The sequence below is a fragment of the Abramis brama genome, assembly GCF_963993115.1.
Source record: "Abramis brama genome assembly, chromosome: 3".
In the NCBI taxonomy this organism is placed as follows: Eukaryota; Metazoa; Chordata; class Actinopteri; order Cypriniformes; family Leuciscidae; genus Abramis; species Abramis brama.
In genome coordinates, this window is record NC_139965.1 from 23,547,180 (window position 1) to 23,571,006 (window position 23,827).

General features: G+C 37.3%; 1 protein-coding gene across 2 annotated transcripts in view; it reads left to right on the forward strand.

Moving 5' to 3' along the window:
* Positions 1 to 3,734: 3,734 nt before the first annotated feature.
* The window catches only part of tub (TUB bipartite transcription factor), a 97,894-nt gene continuing 77,801 nt past the window's right edge, over positions 3,735 to 23,827 (forward strand). The window contains exon 1 of one of the 2 annotated variants that reach the window (XM_084109202.1): positions 3,735 to 3,892. In XM_084109202.1, the coding sequence (XP_083965328.1) occupies positions 3,831 to 3,892 (62 nt within the window). In that variant the 5' untranslated portion in view covers positions 3,735 to 3,830. The remainder of the gene's footprint in view (positions 3,893 to 23,827) is intronic. The other variant, XM_084109206.1, reaches the window with a different exon arrangement.

Here is a 23,827-nt window from a genome sequence, read left to right on the forward strand (position 1 = left end):
GGAACTGTAATGCGGTCAAGATCTGCCTGGAACTATACTTTAGCCGTGCGTTTCCCTGAAAATAATTACAAACCTTAGAATGTTTGTCAACCAATCAGATTCAATCATTCAACAGCCCTGCTGTATAATATCTTATAATTCAGTGATGAGACAAAATCCAATCAAATTGATTGAATAAATTAATCCTGTCAGGGAACCATATAAAATCATTTTGAGACTGTTTATTGGGTCTATTAAACTATTTAATTCTAAGATTTGAAGTTATTTGATTGATTCACATGTAACAAATGTACATGATGAAATCATAACACTTTTTTCAGTGCAGGAAGACTTTAAATGCTCTTAATGCATAAGAATGTTCAACCTCATATGACAAACGTGAAAGTCTTTAAAAAGGGATTTGCATAAATGTATTCTCTGGGTTGTATTTTTGTTGTGGCATTTGCAGTGTGTGGGTGAGTGCTGTGTATACTTGTTAGCATCACCATGGGTGAGAAAACACATTGACATGGACAAGTGGGCTTTAATAATCACAAACACCTCTTGGCAATGAAGGCTTATTATAGGGAATATGAAAATGAGCATCGGTGTGCCAATCAGGTATAAGCATTTTGTCTGGTCTGGAATGGAATGGCTGCTTAAAACACTTTCCTATCACCCTGATTAAGTATTCGACAAAAGTGTTGACGTTCTTACGGGCTCAGAATGTGCCTTAGACTGTCTAGAACTGTTGTTTGGGAGACAGTTTTGTGTTCTTTGAGCACAACTGAGTCATGAACGGGTGGATTGACAGCTTATTGTCACTGGACTTGCAAATATATGTTTGAAGCTCAGCTTACCTTGTAGTGCATGTATGACAAACCAGAGATTTGAGTTTCACCCTGGTGATAGCGACCTTATTTAGACATCAAATCTGTGATATCTGGCTGAGTATAGAGTCACTGGAAAATTGGGACCTATAAACCATGAGGTCTCATAACTTACCCTTTCCTATAAATCTTCCAGTTTTTTTATTCTGTGACTATCCTTTCACACCATTTAGTTTATCACGTGTGATTATTTAGTCTCACTGATGCATAAAGAGATCATTTCCTGATGGCAAAAGTCAGATTTAGCCTATGTGTTTTGATGAATAAATTATCCAGTCCATTGTGAATAGCAACATTTTTAAAGCCTGCGAATGGCTGCATTAAAATAATGACTGCTCTTTACATGGAAACGGTGACCTCTTCATCACAGTGAAAGATACTGACACCCAAAATGAAAGATAAAAAAAAAAAAAAATTCAACTCTATAAGATGTGTCGTGGAAATTCTTAATACAAATACAACCTACTTAATCTGACTTCTTCACCATGGACGATTTAAACTAATTGCAGTTGTTAAAAATAATAACTACAGTATCTTGAGGTAATTCCCTGAATTACCTGAATACTTACAATACAATACAATACTTCCCTGAAGTAAGGTGACGGCGTCCCGTCAAGAAGCTACTATCACTACCTCAATCACGCGTGAGCTGTTTCTTTTGTTGTCTTTTGAGCATATAATCTTTAGTACTTCTATTACTACCTCAATCACAAATAGATGTTCTGTTGTTGTCTTTTGAGCGTAGAATCTATTTCTCAGCTGCGCGGCATACAGTATATCTGACACGACTCCCAAGTTGCTCTTTGTAGAAATGAAGTTTTATTCACGGCCGGGACATCACTGGCCACCACAACAACCAAGTGAGTCTCTCTGAATAGAAAGATACATGTACATTTAAATCATACAGTTGATTAAAAATCAATGTCACTCAAGTCTTCTTCACTGTGTTTTGTTCTGGTGATTGGTTTGTAATGATCTTAGCTAATCATATGACTGTTAGTATACTGTGTTAAGCACTTTTTGGTTAAGTATATGTCCTTTGACCTGAGCATCCTTAGTCTGCATTTCTCTGTACATTTAATGTTGAAAATACCCATTACATAAAATATTTCTATCACAGATGTCTTAATTTTTATTCAAACTTTTTAAGGATAATTTCAGTTGCTACCAATATTTGGTCTTTATTTTTAAATGTAAGATTAAAGTTTGAAAATCTTGCATTAACTTACATTGTCAGAATGTTAAGGGCTTTTGTATATATAAATATAAATGTTCATCATATAAAGGGATCTTGTCTCTTCAGAACATTTTGGACTAAACTGCTCAATTCATATGGATTAGTTTTGCTATCTCTTTTTGAACTTTTTTTAAGTGTAAAAGTAGAAGTTGCTTAGCTGTCTATGGAGAGTACAGAAAGCTCTCAGATTTCTTCAAAAAGATCTTCATTTGTGTTCCGAAGATGAACTGAAGTCTTACGGGTTTGGAACGACATAAGGGTGAGTAATTAATGACAGAATTTTCATTTTGGGGTAAATCCCTTTAAGTGAATTTTGGACTGGATTCAATATTCTTTGTGTGTTTCTGTTAACATTTTTTATTTACAGACATTCATTCATTTTGATTTGTGATGTAAAAATATTGTTTACATTCTAAAGTGATGAGGTAAAGATCACCCCCCTCATATTTGCTGCAGAAACTATTTTATTTGTCATTCATTTTTCAGTTATTGTCAAATGCACAATTTTACATCAACCATTTGACTTTAGTATTTTAGGTAACACAATAAGGTTTCATTTGTTAACACTGGCTAGTTAGAATGAGCTACGAATGAACAATACCTAATATCTAATATTTTCTTCTCATATTTTATAATCTTATGTTAATTTCAACATTTCTACTATATTTGTAAATCAAAAGTTGTATCTGTTAACATTAATACACTGTGAACTAACACAAACATTAACATTTTTGTTAACTAACATTAACAAAGATTAATTAATGCTGTAAAATCACATTGCTCATTGTTAGTTTATGTATTTAATGCATACCCTTTAATACATAGTAGAAAAAAAATACTATGAAGTCAATGGGTACCATCCACTGTCTGGTTACCAACATTCTTTGAAATATCTTCTTTTGTGTTCAACACAAGAAAGAAACTCATACAGGTTTGGAACAACACGAGGGTGAGTAAATGATGACAATTTTTTCATTTTGGTAGAACTATCCCTTTAACTAATGTTAACAAATGAGATCTTATTTGAAAGTGTTACCATAACTATTTTACATATAGCTTACCTTTTAAAAATAGGCCTAAATGATTACAATGATAAATTGTTTTGTAGTATTATATACATTTTATAAAAAATATCAGATGACAGCTGGGATTTCTGAGGCCCTTGTGCCAGAAGCTGTGCTTCTTTTTATGTTAAATTTTCTGCTTGAACTATTAAATGTATTTTCCCAAATATTATAGGCCTATTGTCTGATGCATCATCATAATGCACATGCTTAAACATGTTACAGCTTAACACCGGCTCTTTTTTTTCTTAAGGGGAAATATTCACCCAGTTTGTCCGCCTAGAAGCAATACTTTACCTTCTACCCTACAATAGAGAGAAAATTCAATTTGCTGCTTATAATTATTTATTTTTTTAATTGAAAAGACGCGAGGTTCCTAATAGCCTACTCTGCCAACAAAACAAAAAAACAAAAAATCGGATAACTGCGATATTTCGTTCAAGAAAGAAAATCTAAACGTGTGCGCTCATTTTAACAACTGACATTTCCCCTCTCATAGCCAGTGGTTCAGTCCACCTATTTTAAACCCCTCAACCAAACAGCTCCCCACTAGAAGCATCTAAAGACGTTCACTGTAGCGAAGACGAGGATTTAACACAAGACACCAACAATATTATACGGCTCGGCGTTGCTGTGTAATCGAGCAGTTGTTGACCGCAGATGGCCATGGACGGACTGAGCAACAATAAGAGCATGTCATACAGTCGATGGAGTTATGACAGGTGAGCACGCCTTCAGCATGTAAACAGACTGTAAAAATCTGTGTTTATGTGCGTGTTAAATAATTCGTATGATCAAAGTAAACGCGGCGAGAAACACGAGCAGCCAAACCAACCCTGTCGTTCGTAACGGTGAGAGAAGAAGCTGATTTTAACGACATAAGTTGTGTACAAAGTTAGTGATTTGTCTGAGGAAAAACAACAAATGGCTTCTTTTAGTGAAAAAGAGTTATTGTTTGCTAACCTGATGCTGTATTTTGGTTTTCCTGTTCACAAAGGCGCTTGCAGGCTAACAGCGAGTAAATTTTTTCTGATTTAACAGCTGAATGGAGAATTGACCACATGTCTTCAGTCAATCACCACATGACTGAAAAACCTAACGGTCGTTTTTGTTTTAAAAACGGTTACCACGTATCAACATTGCTTTGGTGAGCCAAATGTCTCGGTTCTATTTCAACACGTGCTTTTTCCAGCGCATCTCTCGTGTATTTATTAGTGTAGCTTCAGCATCCTCTCATCTCCACTGTCAGCATCCCAATTCTCTACAGGCGTCATGAAATCTGCCTCAGTGCCTCTCCTTATGAACCAGAGGAAGATACTTGAGATCATCATGTCTGCAGTAGGTGACACATTTGAAAACCCAGGATGTGATTGGTATGCTATGACTGCTCTCTCACTGCTCCCCAGAGGAACTACAGAAAGATCCTCTATGCAAAATAGTAAATAATAAATAAATAAAAACTATAGGATAATAAAATTCTGGCCATTACGATAAGCCATTCATAATTTTGATCATTACCATATAGATGACAAAAAGTCATATCTGATTTTTTATTTGGTTTTTACCAATTTAATCAACAATGGTGACATTGTAATATTTGCCAACTGAATTGCAATTGGTCTTGTGTTTCTTTGCAGACATAAATTGTTATAATTAAGTTGTTATTATGAGTACGTCTTTGGTTAAAGGACAATGCCACTATGGCAGATGTAGAAAGTCTGGGATTGTATTTATGTATACACACCCGCATACCAAAAACCCACTCTTCATCATATCGAGGGGTATACATACTCTGAAAGTACACGATTTTGGACGCAGTATCTGACCCTCCATCTCTCTCCTCCAAGACCCTTTTGGCATAGTTCAGAGTCTGCGGATGCATGTGGGTGATAGGGCACAGAGGTAGGCTAAATGGAGGAAGTGTTCCTATGGCAAAGACAGCGCTTCAGAGAACAGCTGGTGCTTCTCCTCCAAACAAAGGGAATACTATCCATCACTGAGCACCGTCTCTGATGAATGGATAAAAGGGACAATACCTGCCAGAACATCAGGCCGGAGTACATCCCAGATCATAGTTCTGTATGATGCGCAGCGACAAAGCAGCACAATGTTTTGTTCAGCTGACAGTAATCCTTTCAACTATGCAGTAAAACATTCCTCTCACCCTTTTTAATTTAGCCTCTACCTGCCATTAGATCAGCTCCAGAATGATGCCTTGAGCTGATTTGGGATTTAATGGAAGTATGGCGCTGATTACAGTGCACAGATCATGCAGGCATTACAGTTGTCAGCCGTCCTCGTCAGGTCTGGAACTGCTCTCAGGCAGTCTAATCAACAACCCTGTGTCCCCATTAACACAGCTGTAACACCCAGGTGTTTGGTGCAGATTGTTTTCAGCACACCGGCAAACTTCAATATATGTAGTTAAGCACTTTTATATTTCTGTTAAAGAGAGGGGAGTCTGCTCCAATTATTCAAGTAAATGTCAAGTGATCTCATTAGGAAGCTGATAAGATGTCTCACAATGGCTGTTAGTGTTAGGCAGACCTGGTGATAATTTATTCATGCTTTTTTCCCTTTCCACAGTAGTCATAGGAGTATGCAATCAATGCATGTAATTGACCCTTTGCTAAGCTCAGTCTGCTTTGTTACTGTTGCTAACTCCAACCAGCTTTACAGAACATCCTATAGGAAAGAACTTGAGAACACTGGCTGCATCCGAACACTTCCCAACTATAGACCTTGTGTAGCCCTACCCCTTTTCAGTGCTGCACTTGTTGTGTTGTCTTCCAGTTTGTATTTCCACAGCACGAAGGTACGATCTTACGGATTTATGAATGAACCGCTCGTTTTAAAACCTTTCGTTAACTCTACAATAATTCAATCCACATCACCATCTAATTACTCTTCAACAGCAATGCCATAGAAATACACAGAGCTGCTGCAAAAACGTAAGTTCAAAGACAAAATTCTAAAGATGGCTGTGCGCTTGTTTCTCTGGCGCTTAAGGTCATATAAAACATACTTTTTTTTTTATTGGTCGCAAAGTAAATATTTATTCAAAAGAAGTACCTGCTCAAAGAGTATGCCATTTCAAATGCAGCCTCTGTGATTTTCAAGGCCTGAGTATGGACAAGAGGAGCTGGGGATGGAGGAGGGTAATTAGTTCCTGAGCAACACGATAAAGCTGCTGATAATACTGAATGGACCTTATGCTGTGATAGGTGTTGTATCCCTATAGATGTGGATCAGCTGAGAGTCTAATTGCTAACATTTCTAATTTAAGTTTTGAATCTAATATTTTTATTTTATTTTATTTCAGTTAACAAAAATATTCTGAATAGTTTTTGTTTTAGTTAACTATAACAGTGTGGAGTAAGGAAAATAAAATACTGCTTATATCCTCTCAGGGTGCCTTATGTCACTATTATAAGTGACCTAATACCATTGTACCATCATTTTTAGTTTAAAACTATACAAACATGCAGTTCCTCCATGGACTTAGCTCGTCTAAGAAAATGTCGGATGGCAACAGTTGTTAAGGCAGCGCTTAGCGAAGGTGCAGTTGTCTGATTCTTTTTTCACACTTTACTATAGTAAAAAATATGAGGACTGTGATGGTGCAGAATCGGTGGGAGGCACACACATTTCATATCATTCACTGCAGCACACTGACTGAATTCCAATAGGGGTTGAATCGCTCAGTGAATTACACAGAACATCTACTGTGTTATTCTGACAGATAAGTGGAACCATTGCATGACTTATGTAAAGCCACGCTCTCTCTATAAGGCAGATGCTTGATTTGTGGGATTAATTTCGCATCTCTGCTCAGAGCCAGTAAGATTGTTGAGATTGCTTGGGTGAAGATTTTCTCCATTTTTTCACCTCAGAAAAAGTCTGTTACCTGGAGAGAAAGAGAGAGAGAGAGAGAGCTATCGTTAGCATTTTCATTCATCTCAGTGGCAGTTGTTGGCTTGTGCTTGAACCCCCAGAAGTACTATCCTTTTTCTGACCCCCTGGTTGGTTTAGTGAGAGGTTTAGTAGCCCAAGGCCCACTTAAAAAATGAGTTGCACTGATGGCACTACAATCATATTGATTCTGATTTGTTATTGGTACCTGCTGAGGAAATATTTGCAATCAAAAAAATTAAAATTTGATACATGTCTGCTAACAACATGATAGAAAATGTTCCTTGTGGTTGGACATTGTGTCGGAATCCCAGAACAAATACCTCTTTTTTAATGACTAGGCTAAGTTTTTGATCTTCATCATTCGACAAATTTTACGAGGTGGCTAATCCGTACGAATTCATACGATTTCACTCGTACGAATTTGTACGATTTTTGCTAAATCGTACATATTTTACGAGTTTCCCAGTTCGTACGAATAACCTACCTCTGACCCCGCCCCTAAACGCAACCGTCACTGGGGTTTAGACAAATCGAATCAGTCACATTTTACTCGTACGAATTCGTATGAATTGGTCGTGAGATAGCATAGGGTTAATTACAGGATGTCCATGCCGGTCAACCTAAAGGCTAGGTAAATAAAGTGTTCTCACTTCCTATCGACTTTTTGGAGCTTAGAGACCTTAGTCTGGCACAGAGGAGCAGATTTATAAGGCTTTATAAGGCTTTTTGTTGATTCTGCTCACAATGCAACTCTGATACTGCGAGAAGAGCACATTGCCGTGTCTGTGTGTATGTGTGGGTGCAAATCTGTTGTTTCATTTTAAACAGTAATAAGTGTTGTCCGACAGGTCTGGCCCTTGGAGATGTGACCCCTGACATATACTCAGCCTATATATGAAACATTTGAGACCGGTTTCTGTGGTAACATTGACCAGTGACTGAATCTAAACCTCCCATTTACTGCAACTTAACAATACATGCTCTAGTTCTGTTTCTTGGCTAATGGTCTTATGATGATAACAACAGTCATGCCTGTTTTTTTTTTTTTTTTATTAGGTCACCAACCATTCAAATTATTGAAATTTCAACAATTGCTTGTTTTTATTAATAGGCTGGCAGCTTTATGCCTTTATGATTTAGTGTACATTATATCATTGTGTTTTTGAAAGATTATATAAAAACTAGAAAGAAAATGTTATTTTGCACCAGGTTCAATCATTTAACATCTGTAGCTTTTTTGCACTATATGTTCAAATCAATAAAATTGATATACATTAAAAAAAAGGTTAGCAAGATTTATTTTATTCTTTTATTATAACATTTTTCAAATGTGACATTTAAGGTTTTTACATTATTATTAGCATGAGATTATATATATCGATATTATCAAATAACTGTTATGTTACAAATAACTGTAACATGTTATTTAACTTAAAAGTGTTATAACTGTTTCTTGTGGAAAACGCACAAAGGAAACATACGCTGTTTTTTTTATTTCCTCACTGTAAGCTGTGTGAATAAGCCCTTTCTCCCTAATGGGCTGAAAAGGGGCACAGAACAGAGACTACTACACTGCTCTAATTACTGTCTCAATAGTCAGAGATGTGGAGTTCGCAAGGGAAATGCATTCGCAGGCTGGAATATTTTAAAACAGAATTGTTTAAAGCAGCAGAGAGAGAGAGATAGAAGATCTCACCCTAATGTCCCTGTAACACATCAAATATGAGTAACGTTACTCCAGCACCTAGTCTACTTCTGTCTGCTTCAAAATCAGTTCTAATTTCTGATTGTGTCTGAAATGCAACTTTATTATAAATACTCTGGTTTTGATTTAATTACGACCAGTTACTCATCCACACATAAACTGTAAGACAGGGGAAAAAATAGATAATTATTATGATAGATGATAATTAAGCCAAACCAGGCTGAAGGCATGTTGAGTAGTGTTAATTGTTTATTTATTTTTTATTCTTTCAGTTCACCTCAGAACCTTTCTGCCCATTAAATCTGAGGGCCCTGATTAATGTTCTCTGCTGGAAGGTAGTCAGTTGTGTGGGAGTAAACAGCTTTTTAAAATAAAAAGGCATTAGGTTGAATATGGAAGTAAAATAATGCCAAATGTTTTTGAAACAAATAAGCCTGTTGAATTGCACTACTTGGAAAAAAAATTGCATTGCATTAACCATGCTTACATTTTAATGCATTGTATTTTTAGGGCTTGCATTTTTAGGGGCTGAAATTCAGCATGGTTGAATATTTAAGCTGTGAATATTTCAATTCAAAACATTTCAAACACATTTTCATTATTAAAAATTCAATAATCCATATATTCATCTTTCATATTTCACTTCCAAAATATTCAAACTGTTTAAAAATACAACCTATAATATTCAACAGGCAATTTTCGGTCCATTTTATTTTGCTTTGCAAATTCGCTTCCACAAATTCAGTGGTTCAAATTTGACAGTAAATTCAACGTTGACAATCCAGGAACTGCAGGAAAAGCAGTAGATTACAGAGCATAATTTCCATCTGCTGTTAGTCGACCTCACCATCAGGTGGTGCAAAAGCGCATGTTGTTGACAAAGACCAGTGCAACAGTTAGAGCAAGCCATTGATTCATAAAAACTCATTTACAGCAATGTAAGTGTATTTGTGATTATTACGACGGCTGTTTTATGTTAAATTCAGTGTCTTCACGGTTACTTTTCCTGTGTAGCCTACATGCATCTTTCTCTACTGTGAACGAGATTATAATGTTATTCCCCCGATGCGGATGTACCATAGACTGTAAAAAATAGGGATGTACAGATCAATGTTACATTTGAGGTTGACATATATTTCTCTTGGTTGTTTAGTAGGGCTGGGACGATACACCTATCTCCCGATTCGATACTGTCACGATACTTGGGTGCCGGTACGATATGTATTGCGATTCGATATTGCATTTTTTTTTTTAAGCTACACTGTGTGATATTTTCCCCCATCTAGCGGTGAAATTGTATGACTACCCAGTAGTGTTGCACGGTGTACCGATACTTCAAAAGTATCGCGATACTCGGAAATTAAAAACGTCACGATACCTAAATTTATCAGTATCGATACTAAAAAAAAACTAAAAAAAACGCCTCCCTATGGACGTCTGTGTTTTTTTCCTGACGCACGCAGCAAAGAACCTGTCGCTGTCAGTGTGACAAAACACTACAGCGAGATGGCTGCATGTGCGAGCACAAGTGGTCCACGACTCGTAGAAAAAGATGACGCGAGGAGTGACATATGGAAGTACGTTGCCTACCTTGCTCTGTTGCACGGTGCACCGATACTTCAAAAGTAAATCGGAAATTAAAAACGTCACGATTCCTTAATTTATTAGTATCGATACTTCTAAGAATGACGCGTTCCAGATTTGTAAGTCCGGCGACACACTGGCTGCGTGTCGTGTACGTTTTCATTTCGGCTCCCATGTTAACTGCCTGCGTGACACGCGCGTGTGGGCGCAGCTCGAGACGCGCGGAAAACGCGTGCATGCTAGAAATAGAACCGACGCCTATTTTTCACGCGACACGCAAGCGTGTTGGAAGTGTTTCCAGGCAAAATAGAATAGGAAAAGATGTTTCTATGTCATTTTGACACGAATACATATTAATAAATGACATTTTGATGTTTGAAAGTTTTGACATAAATACAATATAAATGTAATTTTAAAAAATATTATCGATTTTCAAATATTGCACCTCTCAATACAGAACTAATTATTCTGTAGCCTATTTTGCCGTCAACACTGCCGACGTTGTCTTTGCTGCTATATATTTGTTTAACATGAAGTATAGGCCTTCCACAACTCTCTCCCCACATGTCAAATATATCACCAATGAGGCTTATCATATGTTACCAATATTTTATACAATAAACATTGTTTAATATAATCGCTGTTCATATTTTTATTCAAAGTTCAGAATCAAGATAAAGCTCTTATGTTTCTTATGATAAATGAGATAATGCTGCTAAATTTATAAAAAAATGTACCTTGAATGTCATTGCTCTAATATATTTTTTATATTTTGATATTTCATATTTTGTTCAAATGTTTAATATATCTGCTGTTCATATGTTCATTTATTAGTGTGTTATATGATTAGAATGTTGTCCCGGTTTTAAAATAAAGCACAGCAATGATATTTGAGAGTGTTTCTCCCTTTTCAGGAAAAGTATCGAAAAAGTATCGAAATCGCAATACTTGACTTGGTATCGGTATCGAAACAATAATTTGGGTATCGTGACAACACTACTACCCAGTGAATATTAGTTTCTGTTCTTTTCAATTCTGAGGGCGTTTTAACTCCTACGGTGGCCGTATTATTCCAAGATTAACATGGCTTCCAGTTCGACTTCGTCCATGAGTGTTCCTTCAAGTGATGAGGTTAGAACTATTCATCACCTGTGATCCGTCGCAGCACAGATTTATGTTACAAGGTAAACAATACTTTTTCACCATTGACGCGAGGAAAAGTAACGCAAGTTATACTAGAGGTCGTTCTGGCGTTATGCACAACCATGCTATGGTTAGACAAGCAACTATAAAACTTAGAATTTACACAAATAGGCTGAATTACCTGTCGAGAAGAAAGCAGGCAACTTTGGCGTCCGTTTAAAAATCTTTGCTCCTCATGAGCTCTTTCCATCTGGTAAAAGTTACTCCAATATTGACTTTGGTCTTGCTGATTTGCCTGCCGCCTTGACGTTTTAATTCTCTCTTTCGCTTCCTTGGCGACTCTGCTACATGTCCTCGGAAATAGGCGTGATCCTCCATCTTCAGCAATCTTTCAAATCTGCCGGCAGTCGCGAGTAATCTCCCCCTCGCATTCGTCATGGTGTCACTGAGTGTAAAACGCGAAAGGCGAAGCTTGAATTTCCAGGTATGTCCCTCTTTGGCAAATGTATTTTCAAGATGGAGGCGCAACATGGCTGCCGCCATTCGAGCGACTCGCTCGTATGTATTATAAATGGCAGATTTTACACTTACGAGAATACTTTATTAGTTGGTGGAAGTAATTACACATGAAATGAGCACATATACTTTTGATAAATCACGTGTCGCCACCTTGTGGCAAAACAATGTAATCGTTATTGTAAGCGCCAAATCAAAAGATGATTTACTCTATTTTGATCGCTATCGTAGACATCAGTGTTTATATTTGAACTTTAAACTTTTATCCCAGTACTTCTATGATGATTTGAGCTATTGTATCACATAAATAATGATACTATGAGGTTGAAAAGACTGCTGTTTTATGACTACTCTCTCTGGGTCAGCAGCAGCGCCAACACAGATTTGAATGTTGCGATATGATTTGTCAAAGGTTTAATAGACAGACGAAATGGAAGAAGATCGAGTGGGTGTTTGAATCCATTCATGAAGTTTTAGGACACCATTAGGTCACTTGATGGAGTTTTCGGTTCCTTGCCACTGTTGCCTTTGGCTTGCTCAGTTGGGGATATTTTGGGGATATTAATTTAATTTTATCAATCAATAAATTTACACTAGAAACAACCTTGTTGTGTTATTTTGGTTTAATGCTGTGAAGCTGCTTTGATGCAATCTGTATTGTGAAAAGCGCTATATAAATACACTTGACTTGACTTGACTTGACTTGACTTGACTTGAATCGAGATCACAGTCTTTTAAAGATGAATCTTGCAGCTCTATTGTCTCATCTCTCTCTCAGCATATGAGTAGCGTGAGGGCTTTTCAATGCATTCAGTCTCACGTCGCTTTCACGCGTCTACTTGAAAGGGATGTTACGTCACTTAACTCTCAAAGATAACGACACATTTCATCCTCTGTTGGAACGAAAGTGGCCAACTTCGGTCAACCTCGGGTCAACCCCATATACTTCTATATAGAAGTAATGCATTGAATAATATGTTGTTTAAATTTAGTGTGTTTAAACGTGAATAGGTCTATGAAAGATTGTATAACTGTAGGCTACTGTGTACAAAGAGAATCGCAATGCAGACAAAACTTTAGTAACAACTTTTGGATTTGAAATAAAACGAATGAATAAATGTTTGTGGTATACAGCTGTGGATCAGCGAGAAGCGTCCCGCTGCAGGGTGCGGTGGACATCCAACCCGGCCCACATCCAAGTGTGACGTCAGAAGACACACCCATGTCCAAATACATCACATGCACATTAGCGTGATTTTTTTTCCGGAAACTCCTCCCTGCAGCCGAATCATAAGATTTTATTGGTCATGTCAATCACAGTCCTGATTGTCTACACCATTTCTTTTTCATTTACTTCTTTTATTTCTCTTTTTATAACAGACTGGACTGAAACCCACTCAAAACCTACCCTTACGCCTGAATCCTACTCAAAACCTACCCTTACGCCTAAAAACCCTTTCAGTCTGAAACCTACATACAACAAATCGGCTTCTGACATCACTCTTGGATGTGAGTGGGGTTGGATGTCCACTGCAGGATGCTGTGAGCCCTACTTGGGATCAGTTGGTCACTACAAACATGGCATATGAGAAAGCACAGTAGTGTGCTGCTCCTGCAATTGCATACGTACTGCAAACATAGTATGTGTGAAGCTGGCGTTACTGCTTTAAAAAATTGTTTTCACTGTTTTAGTTTATTTTTGGCATTCACTAGCTGTAGATATGAATGCAGTGTTGTTAAAAGATTGTGCTGAGTAATTGAAATGTAACATACCAAAGGTGAAAGTGCTTTCTTGTATTTTTTTCTAGCACACCATTTAATTTGAGGATTTCTTTTCCTCTAGACTCCATTAGACATTCCTTCAGGTAAACCTTGAGTAAAACAAGAGGTGCATTTCAAAAGCTTTTATTGGCTGAAAAAAGGGAGAGATTTTTCTAGCAATTCAAGTTAGCTTAAATGCTGAGTCATTTTGCTGCAGGAAAAAAGGCCAGGTATACAAATGAGCAAATGGAAGACATTGGAAGCTTTATTGGAGAGCTATAATGTTAAAGGAGAGTGAGAGCAATACATTTAGTTTAGTAAAATTGCTCACATAAGCCTTGTGGGTGTTTACTTTTAAAGAGCCCTTCTCATTCATCAATCTTCCTAGATATACAAGGAAGGATGTTATTGACATTATTATTTAAGAGCTCAGTCTCTTTAATCTGTCACTTCTAGGTTGCCAGTAGCCATTTCACAGTTCATTTAAATGCATCCCGGGCTGTCCCAAGCCCCGGAGGTAGTGGAAGCGGCGTCTTATTATTTTTCCACAGCCTTTCATGAAAAGTTAAATTACATAAACTTTTATTTCAACCAAGAAACTTTTCAACCATTTTCAAGAAAACCAATATATAAAGGAGACTTATTAAGATTTGTAAAGAAATTGTAAAGAAGTCTACTTTAGTGGTTATCTGGGGTGCTAGAACTTGACGTGTAGCTGGTTCAATTATGACATATAATGAGCACTCTGTTTCACTCTGTCAGACTCAGCAGTTTGCTCAAAAGTTAGTCACCTCACCCAACTGTGCTTCTCATTGACTGTTCTTGCAATAGAATAATTATAAAAAAGTGTCTGTTGAAAGGAAGTAACTTAATGGGTATTTAAGGTAACAAAAATTAACAAAAGTTTAGTGGTGTGTACTGTGAGTTTATGTTTGTTTCACCCTAATACAAGCATATAAGACTATATTTAACTCAATAAGATAACTAAAACTATGTTTCTATGTTAAAGAAAGCTGCTACATCTTTAATGTTTCTGTGAACTTGTATTTCATTTGCAAAGGTCATTTTTATTGAGTCACAATGTGCAAGGCCATTAATCACACAATTAAAAGTTTCTCCTTTTTCTTTTGAACGACATTTAAATACTAAAATGATATGCCGTTCAATGAGATTCTCAGTTGATTCTCACAGAAATGCTGGTGAATCCTTCATGTTTTGGAGCTTAGTTTTCTTAGATTTACAGTAGTAATTCTAGTAATGAAGACATATTGCATGTCATACATATATATGAAAGTTTAAGGGTGCATTTGCATTGATTTTGTGTCTTGTATTGTACTGCATGATGTTAGAAGACTCATCGGCAGTGAAATTCTTAAATCTTATTTACATTTAATACAAATTTGGTTTAACAGAGTACACACACACACACACACACACACACACACACACACACATATATACAGTGCTATGCATAAGTTTAGACACCCATGCTAAAGTTGACTAAAAAGAGGAATAAAAAATCATCTTTTGGAAATTGAACTTAATGCCTTAATTAGAAAAAATAGGAAAAAATCCAACCTTTAAGGACACCAATTTTCTTTGTGAATGAATAATGTATCGTAAATAAATAAATGTTCTTCCTTAAAATACAGGGTGCATAAGTCTGGACACCCCTATGTTAAATTCCCATAGAGGCAGGCAGATTTTTATTTTTAAAGGCCAGTTACTATGCATCCTGATAAAGTTCCCTTGGCCTTTGGAATTAAAATAGCCCCACATCATCACATAGACTTCACCATACCTAGAGATTGGCATGGAGTACTTTCCATAAGATCATCTCTCAGTGCAAATCAAACCAGCTATTAGGCTAACTGAAATAAAACCATGCCAATCTCTAGGTATTGTGAAGGCTATGTGATGATGTGGGGCTATTTTAATTCCAAAGGCCAAGGGAACTTTATCAGGATGCATAGTATCCTGGATCCATGAAGTAACTCGCCTTTAAAAATAAAAATCTGCCTGCCTCTATGGGAATTTAACATAGGGGTGTCCAGACTTACTGTATGCACCCTGTATTTTAAGGAAGAACATTTATTTATTTACGATACATTATTCATTCACAAAGAAAATTGGTGTCCTTAAAGGTTGGATTTTTCCTAATTTTTTTAATTAAGGCATTAAGTTCAATTTCCAAAAGATGATTTTTTATTCCTCTTTTTAGTCAACTTTAGCATGGGTGTCTAAACTTACGCATAGCACTGTCTATATATATATATATATATATACAGTGTGGAAAATAAGTATTTGAACACCCTGCTATTTTGCAAGTTCTCCCACTTGGAAATCATGGAGGGGTCTGAAATTGTCATCGTAGGTGCATGTCCACTGTGAGAGACATAATCTAAAATAAAAAAATCCAGAAATCACAATATATGATTTTTTAACTATTTATTTGTATGATACAGCTGCAAATAAGTATTTGAACACCTGTCTATCAGCTAGAATTCTGACCCTCAAAGACCTGTTAGTCTGCCTTTAAAATGTCCACCTCCACTCCATTTATTATCCTAAATTAGATGCACCTATTTGAGGTTGTTAGCTGCATAAAGACACCTGTCCACCCCATACAATCAGTAAGAATCCAACTACTAACATGGCCAAGACCAAAGAGCTGTCCAAAGACACTAGAGACAAAATTGTACACCTCCACAAGGCTGGAAAGGGCTACGGGGAAATTGCCAAGCAGCTTGGTGAAAAAAGGTCCACTGTTGGAGCAATCATTAGAAAATGGAAGAAGCTAAACATGACTGTCAATCTCCCTCGGACTGGGGTTCCATGCAAGATCTCACCTCGTGGGGTCTCAATGATCCTAAGAAAGGTGAGAAATCAGCCCAGAACTACACGGGTGGAGCTGGTCAATGACCTGAAAAGAGCCGTTTCCAAGGTTACTGTTGGTAATACACTAAGACGTCATGGTTTGAAATCATGCATGGCACGGAAGGTTCCCCTGCTTAAACCAGCACATGTCAAGGCCCGTCTTAAGTTTGCCAATGACCATTTGGATGATCCAGAGGAGTCATGGGAGAAAGTCATGTGGTCAGATGAGACCAAAATAGAACTTTTTGGTCATAATTCCACTAAACGTGTTTGGAGGAAGAAGAATGATGAGTACCATCCCAAGAACACCATCCCTACTGTGAAGCATGGGGGTGGTAGCATCATGCTTTGGGGGTGTTTTTCTGCACATGGGACAGGGCGACTGCACTGTATTAAGGAGAGGATGACTGGGGCCATGTATTGCGAGATTTTGGGGAACAACCTCCTTCCCTCAGTTAGAGCATTGAAGATGGGTCGAGGCTGGGTCTTCCAACATGACAATGACCCGAAACACACAGCCAGGATAACCAAGGAGTGGCTCTATAAGAAGCATATCAAGGTTCTGGCGTGGCCTAGCTAGTCTCCAGACCTAAACCCAATAGAGAATCTTTGGAGGGAGCTCAAACTCAGTGTTTCTCAGCGACAGCCCAGAAACCTGACTGATCTAGAGAAGATCTGTGTGGAGGAGTGGGCCAAAATCCCTCCTGCAGTGTGTGCAAACCTGGTGAAAAACTACAGGAAACGTTTGACCTCTGTAATTGCAAACAAAGGCTACTGTACCAAATATTAACATTGATTTTCTCAGGTGTTCAAATACTTATTTGCAGCTGTATCATAAAAATAAATAGTTAAAAAATCATACATTGTGATTCCTGGATTTTTTTTTTTAGATTATGTCTCTCACAGTGGACATGCACCTACGATGACAATTTCAGACCCCTCCATGATTTCTAAGTGGGAGAACTTGCAAAATAGCAGGGTGTTCAAATACTTATTTTCCTCACTGTGTATATATATATATTAGATGCAAACAGCTGATGAATGCCAATAATCTGGTCAGCAAGAAAACTGTGAGCTACACAAAGCTAGAATCTGTTATTCAGAAAGTGCTTGCATTATAGAGATTTATGACCTGGTGTGAGGAGATCAAACCCTGGACCCCAGGGCAATGGAAAAATGTAATGTAGTCTAATGAGTCATCTGTCACGCGTCATTTTGTACGTTCGGACAGTTGTAGTTAGCAGAATATTAGTAGAAAGACTAATATGAAGGATGCCTTCAACATACAATTTTAGCAGCTGTTAAACATGGCGGGGGACTGGCAGAGATGTTATAGTGGTAAATATTAAATGTTTGAAAATTATGTGCAGAGGGTTAAGTTGGTTTTTGGAGAATCTGTGTCAATATTCTTGCATAGATGATTTGGTTGTTGAGCATAATGTGCAAGTTATTTCTTATCAAATAAATTTCTTGTTGCTGTATTTGTTGAAAAATGGTGCAATATAGCCCCACATATACACTCACCTAAAGGATTATTAGGAACACCTGTTCAATTTCTCATTAACCCTCTGGGGACCAAGCTGTTTTTGGGGTCCTTGAGATGTTCTGACATGCCTTGACATTTGTGCTTTTTTCAGTTATTTATAAACATGTTAATGGCAAAGGTGTAAATTCACTCTATATACAAACACAATATATATACAAGCACAAACAGGGCTACCATAATATGCGAGCAACGTGTATGTAGATGTTTGTATTTTTAAGAGAATAATGTTTATGCGTGGTTATTGGAAAAAATTAAAATGAAAGTTGCTGAATTAAGACCACAAAACACATATTAAATATGTGTCCACAAGACTTTTGACTAATGGATGTTGTCCCTTTGAGTTCTAGCTTCAAAATGATGTAAAAATAGTCTTGCTTTATCGTTCACAAAAAAAAATACATTGATTTAAATGGTGTAAAACAGGTTTTGCTTGGAAAGCCAATATGCGAGGGGGAGGAGTAGTTTACACCTTAGATTACAATGTCCCACCCACTCTGCATAATGAGCCATTCACTCAGGTGTGAAACTGACTGAGCCACAATGCAAGGACAAAAGATGTATTTAGAAGAAGACTTATATTGACCATTTAAGATTTCGCTTACATCTCTCTTGTAAATATGTTTTGTTATTTTATTAAAAATATTACAATTACAACAATAATTACAATTTCAACAATATTTCAAGTGTACTCTTTCTTTGTAAAAAAAAAAAAAAAAAAAAGATTATAGGCCTACATTTTATCATATGTATTCATTAGTTTGAATATAGCCAACATTGGAACATCTAACATCTTAGTCTATGAATTTATTTTTGACAAAAATAGTATTTTTTTTTGCAGTTTAATACGTTGCATTTTATTTCAACATATTCCAGTCGATTTTTACTCATCTCAGTAGGCTATAGCAAAGCAGTTTATTCTTTCACACACAGACGCGCGATTCATATTTAGGCTAAACAGTCTTTACAAATATGTCCCCTTCATTCATCTCACAGAAAGGCGAGTCATATTATAGAAATGCGATTCATCTTTTTGCGGTTTACATAGGCCTACACTAACGTTATTCCATAACGTTATTCCACACGTGAGAAAAGAAAACAGCCTACCTCACTCCTCAGCGGAATCTGCTCCTCATTTCAGGAGATATTGCTCCTCATCAGCACTGTTCTGAGGAATCTTTTCTCCATAAGGTAGGCTATAATGTCTCACTCGCGAGGAGTCGTGACGCGCTTTGTTTACAGCTGATGTGGGCGTTTCACAGCTCTGAAATAGTTCTCAGAATTTGCGTTTGAATAGCACGCGCTCTCCGGGGAGTGGTCACATTACTGTGAATTAGCTCGTAATGAGCTCGACAGGAGTCGCTCTCTTTTTATACAGATTACAGAAGCTGAGAATATTTGTTTTTTATATAAATGACTTCATTTAAAAGATGCGATCTCAAGCTTTATGCCCGTGGGTCTGTTTGCCTGTTTGACTGAATTTTCGCGGAGTTATAGATCATTTTCGAACGCGTTTCAAATGGGAGTTTACTGACAGAGAGAAGGCAGAAATCGCATCATGTTAATTTTTCTTTATTTGTCAAAAAGCGAAACACTTTATTTTTATTGTGAGTATACAGAAAAAAAATAGAAACTGAACAGGATCGATTGATGTATTACACGAAAATGAAAGATCAAAATTAACAGAGCATTTAGTGTTTATTTTCATTGCTAAAAAAAAAAAACGAGCAAAACGCGCGGGCGCATTTGTGGTCCCCAGAGGGTTAATGCAATTATCTAATCAACCAATCACATGGCAGTTGCTTCAATGCATTTAGGGGTGTGGTCCTGGTCAAGACAATCTCCTGAACTCCAAACTGAATGTCAGAATGGGAAAGAAAGGTGATTTAAGCAATTTTGAGCGTGGCATGGTTGTTGGTGCCAGACGGGCCGGTCTGAGTATTTCACAATCTGCTCAGTTACTGGGATTTTCACGCACAACCATTTCTAGGGTTTACAAAGAATGGTGTGAAAAGGGAAAAACATCCAGTATGCGGCAGTCCTGTGGGCGAAAATGCCTTGTTGATGCTAGAGGTCAGAGGAGAATGGGCCGACTGATTCAAGCTGATAGAAGAGCAACATTGACTGAAATAACCACTCGTTACAACCGAGGTATGCAGCAAAGCATTTGTGAAGCCACAACACGCACAACCTTGAGGCGGATGGGCTACAACAGCAGAAGACCCCACCGGGTACCACTCATCTCCACTACAAATAGGAAAAAGAGGCTACAATTTGCACAAGCTCACCAAAATTGGACAGTTGAAGACTGGAAAAATGTTGCCTGGTCTGATGAGTCTCGATTTCTGTTGAGACATTCAGATGGTAGAGTCAGAATTTGGCGTAAACAGAATGAGAACATGGATCCATCATGCCTTGTTACCACTGTGCAGGCTGGTGGTGGTGGTGTAATGGTGTGGGGGATGTTTTCTTGGCACACTTTAGGCCCCTTAGTGCCAATTGGGCATCGTTTAAATGCCACGGCCTACCTGAGCATTGTTTCTGACCATGTCCATCCCTTTATGACCACCATGTACCCATCCTCTGATAGCTACTTCCAGCAGGATAATGCACCATTTCACAAAGCTCGAATCATTTCAAATTGGTTTCTTGAACATGACAATGAGTTCACTGTACTAAAATGGCCCCCACAGTCACCAGATCTCAACCCAATAGAGCATCTTTGGGATGAGGTGGAACGGGAGCTTCGTGCCCTGGATGTGCATCCCACAAATCTCCATCAACTGCAAGATGCTATCCTATCAATATGGGCCAACATTTCTAAAGAATGCTTTCAGCACCTTGTTGAATCAATGCCACGTAGAATTAAGGCAGTTCTGAAGGCGAAAGGGGGTCAAACATAGTATTAGTATGGTGTTCCTAATAATCCTTTAGGTGAGTGTATATCAAGACTTATACTACAGGGCCGTTGAATGCTTGAATCTGATTGGTTGACGAACGTTCTAAGGTGTGCATTATTTTCAGGGAAACGCACGGCTAAAGTAGTTCCAGGCAGGTCTTGACCGCATTACAGTTCCATATCACTTCGCGTAGTTAACTGTAATAACGGAAAATAGGATACAATTCATAACAAGAAAAAGCATTTAGCCCCATGCGCTTGATCTGCAATTTTCAATGTCTAGCTTCACAATTAATAGAAACATGCAGTTTAATTTTAATAAATAAAGTATATAGTCCTATCTATATTATAATCAATAGAAAATTAAACTGAATATAGGCTAAATAAATGGATAATCCTGCAGTACGGATTTTTATTGCAGATAATAACAAATAAATAAGTATTGATAGGCCCACTTGTTAATAGCTTTGTGTTTCATTTATTTGGCTAGTCTACTGTCTGTCAATGAAAAAAAAAAAGAATGAACGAATTAATTAAAACGAACTAAATTAATAAATAAATAATAATATTGACGACGCACATGCTTTTCTGTCTCATTATTGCAACATCTCTCTCTAATAACTGCATTAATAACTGCATAAAGCCGGGGACACACTTTAAGGCCGGTTATGAATGTAATTTGATACTTATGACTGATCATGCCCAAACGCGTGTTCAGCGCGTTCAGTCTGTGTTCAAAGTCGGTGTTTAAAATATGCTGCGATGAAAACAGTCAGAGAATGTGTCAGCTAGTCGTGTGTCCCAGCATTAGTCCGCTATCAGTGGCTCAAACCTCCGTTACTAACTCTAAAATGACGTTTTGGAATTAGCAACGGAGGCATTGGATTAGATGCGTAAGAAATTAGTCCTACATACAAGAGCGTTTTAATGACAAAAACTTTACAAACGTCTTGAAATACATAATCTGAACAATGTTTCGAGGTGTGGTAACTGTAGTATAAGCGGAATAATTGACTTCAGGCCGTTGAATTATTAGAAAAATAATGCACACCGAGGTGTAACGGCCACTCCGCTTCGCGTCGTGACCGCATTACCACCTCGGGTGTGCATTATTTTTCTAATAATTCAACGGCCTGTCGTCAATTATTCCTTACATGTAGGACAGCATGTGAAGACGGATACATGAGCAATATGTTTTTTTCTGAAGACACAGTACTTGGTTATGTTTGATTATGAAGCATATGGAGTCTTTCTGCTTGTGCAGATGGACCAATTAGGGGGTTTTGTTCTATATGAAATATTGAGGGAAAGCAATGGCATTTTAAATATGTTTGATCTGGTCTGATGAATAAGCAATACAATTCGATAGGGTTTTGAGTGAAAATGTTTTCTCAGTAGCTCTGTTCCAAATTCTATGGGGGACACATTTTATAGCATCATAAACGTGCTTCCATAGGCTGATCCAAAAGCCATTTTAATTATATAATAATAATATAACAATAATACAGTCGTGGTCAGAATTATTAGCACCCTTGGTAAATGTGAACAAAGAAGCCTGTGAAAATAAATCTGAATTGCTAATGCTTCTGACCTTTTATTCAAAAAATGTAAAAAAAATCGAACCTTTCTTTGAAGTAAAAGAATTGAAAACGGGGGGAAAATTTTTTTTTTCTCTAATACACATTGGCCACAATTATTGGCACCCTTTAATTCAATACTTTTTGCAACCTCCATTTGCCAAGATAACAGCTCAGAGTTTTCTTCTGTAATTTCTGATGAATTTGGAAAACACCTGACGAGAGATCAGTGTCACATACTAACACACGATAAAGATCCAAGACAGTCTTTATTAGTAGCCACAGCAAACACAACCATAAAATTGACAAGATCCGACCACACTGAACTGAAACAACGGAACTTAAATACACAGGTAAATGAGGATGTTTAGAGACACACACCTGAACTGAATAACAAATCACATTAGTGTCCATGACGACAGATTAAACAGTGCAAAAAGAACACAAAGTCCAAAAAAGACAATCAGAGGCCATTACGCCATACAGAATCTCTTCAGATCCTTCAAATTCCCAGGTCCATGCTGATACACTCTCCTACTCAGTTTTCTTTAGGGTTCAGGGAACTGGAATGGCCATGGCAGAACCTTAATTGTGTGCTCAGTGACTCATTTTTGTTTTGATTTTGATGTTTGTTTTGGATCGTTGTCCTGATGGAAGATCCAACCACGGCCCATTATAAGATTTCTAGCAAAGGCCGTCAGGTTTTGATTTTATCTGGTATTGGTATTTGATAGAATCCATGATGCCATGTATCTGAACAATAAGTTCAGCAGAACAATAGGCCCACAACATTAAAGATCCAGCAGTATATTTAATCATACACATGGGGTACTTTTTTATCCCTGTGTGCACCAAACCATTCTTATGGGTTTTCTGCCAAAAAGCTCTTTTTTAGTTTAATCTGACCATAGAACCCGGTCCTGTTTGAAGTTCCAGTAGTGTCACAACTGAATATGCTGGAGTGTGTTTTTAGACAAGAGCAGAGGATTTTTCTTGAAACCCTTCAGACAACATGTAGTGATGTAGATGCTGTTTGATATATATATATATATATATATATATATATATATATACACAGTGAGGAAAATAAGTATTTGAACACCCTGCTATTTTGCAAGTTCTCCCACTTGGAAATCA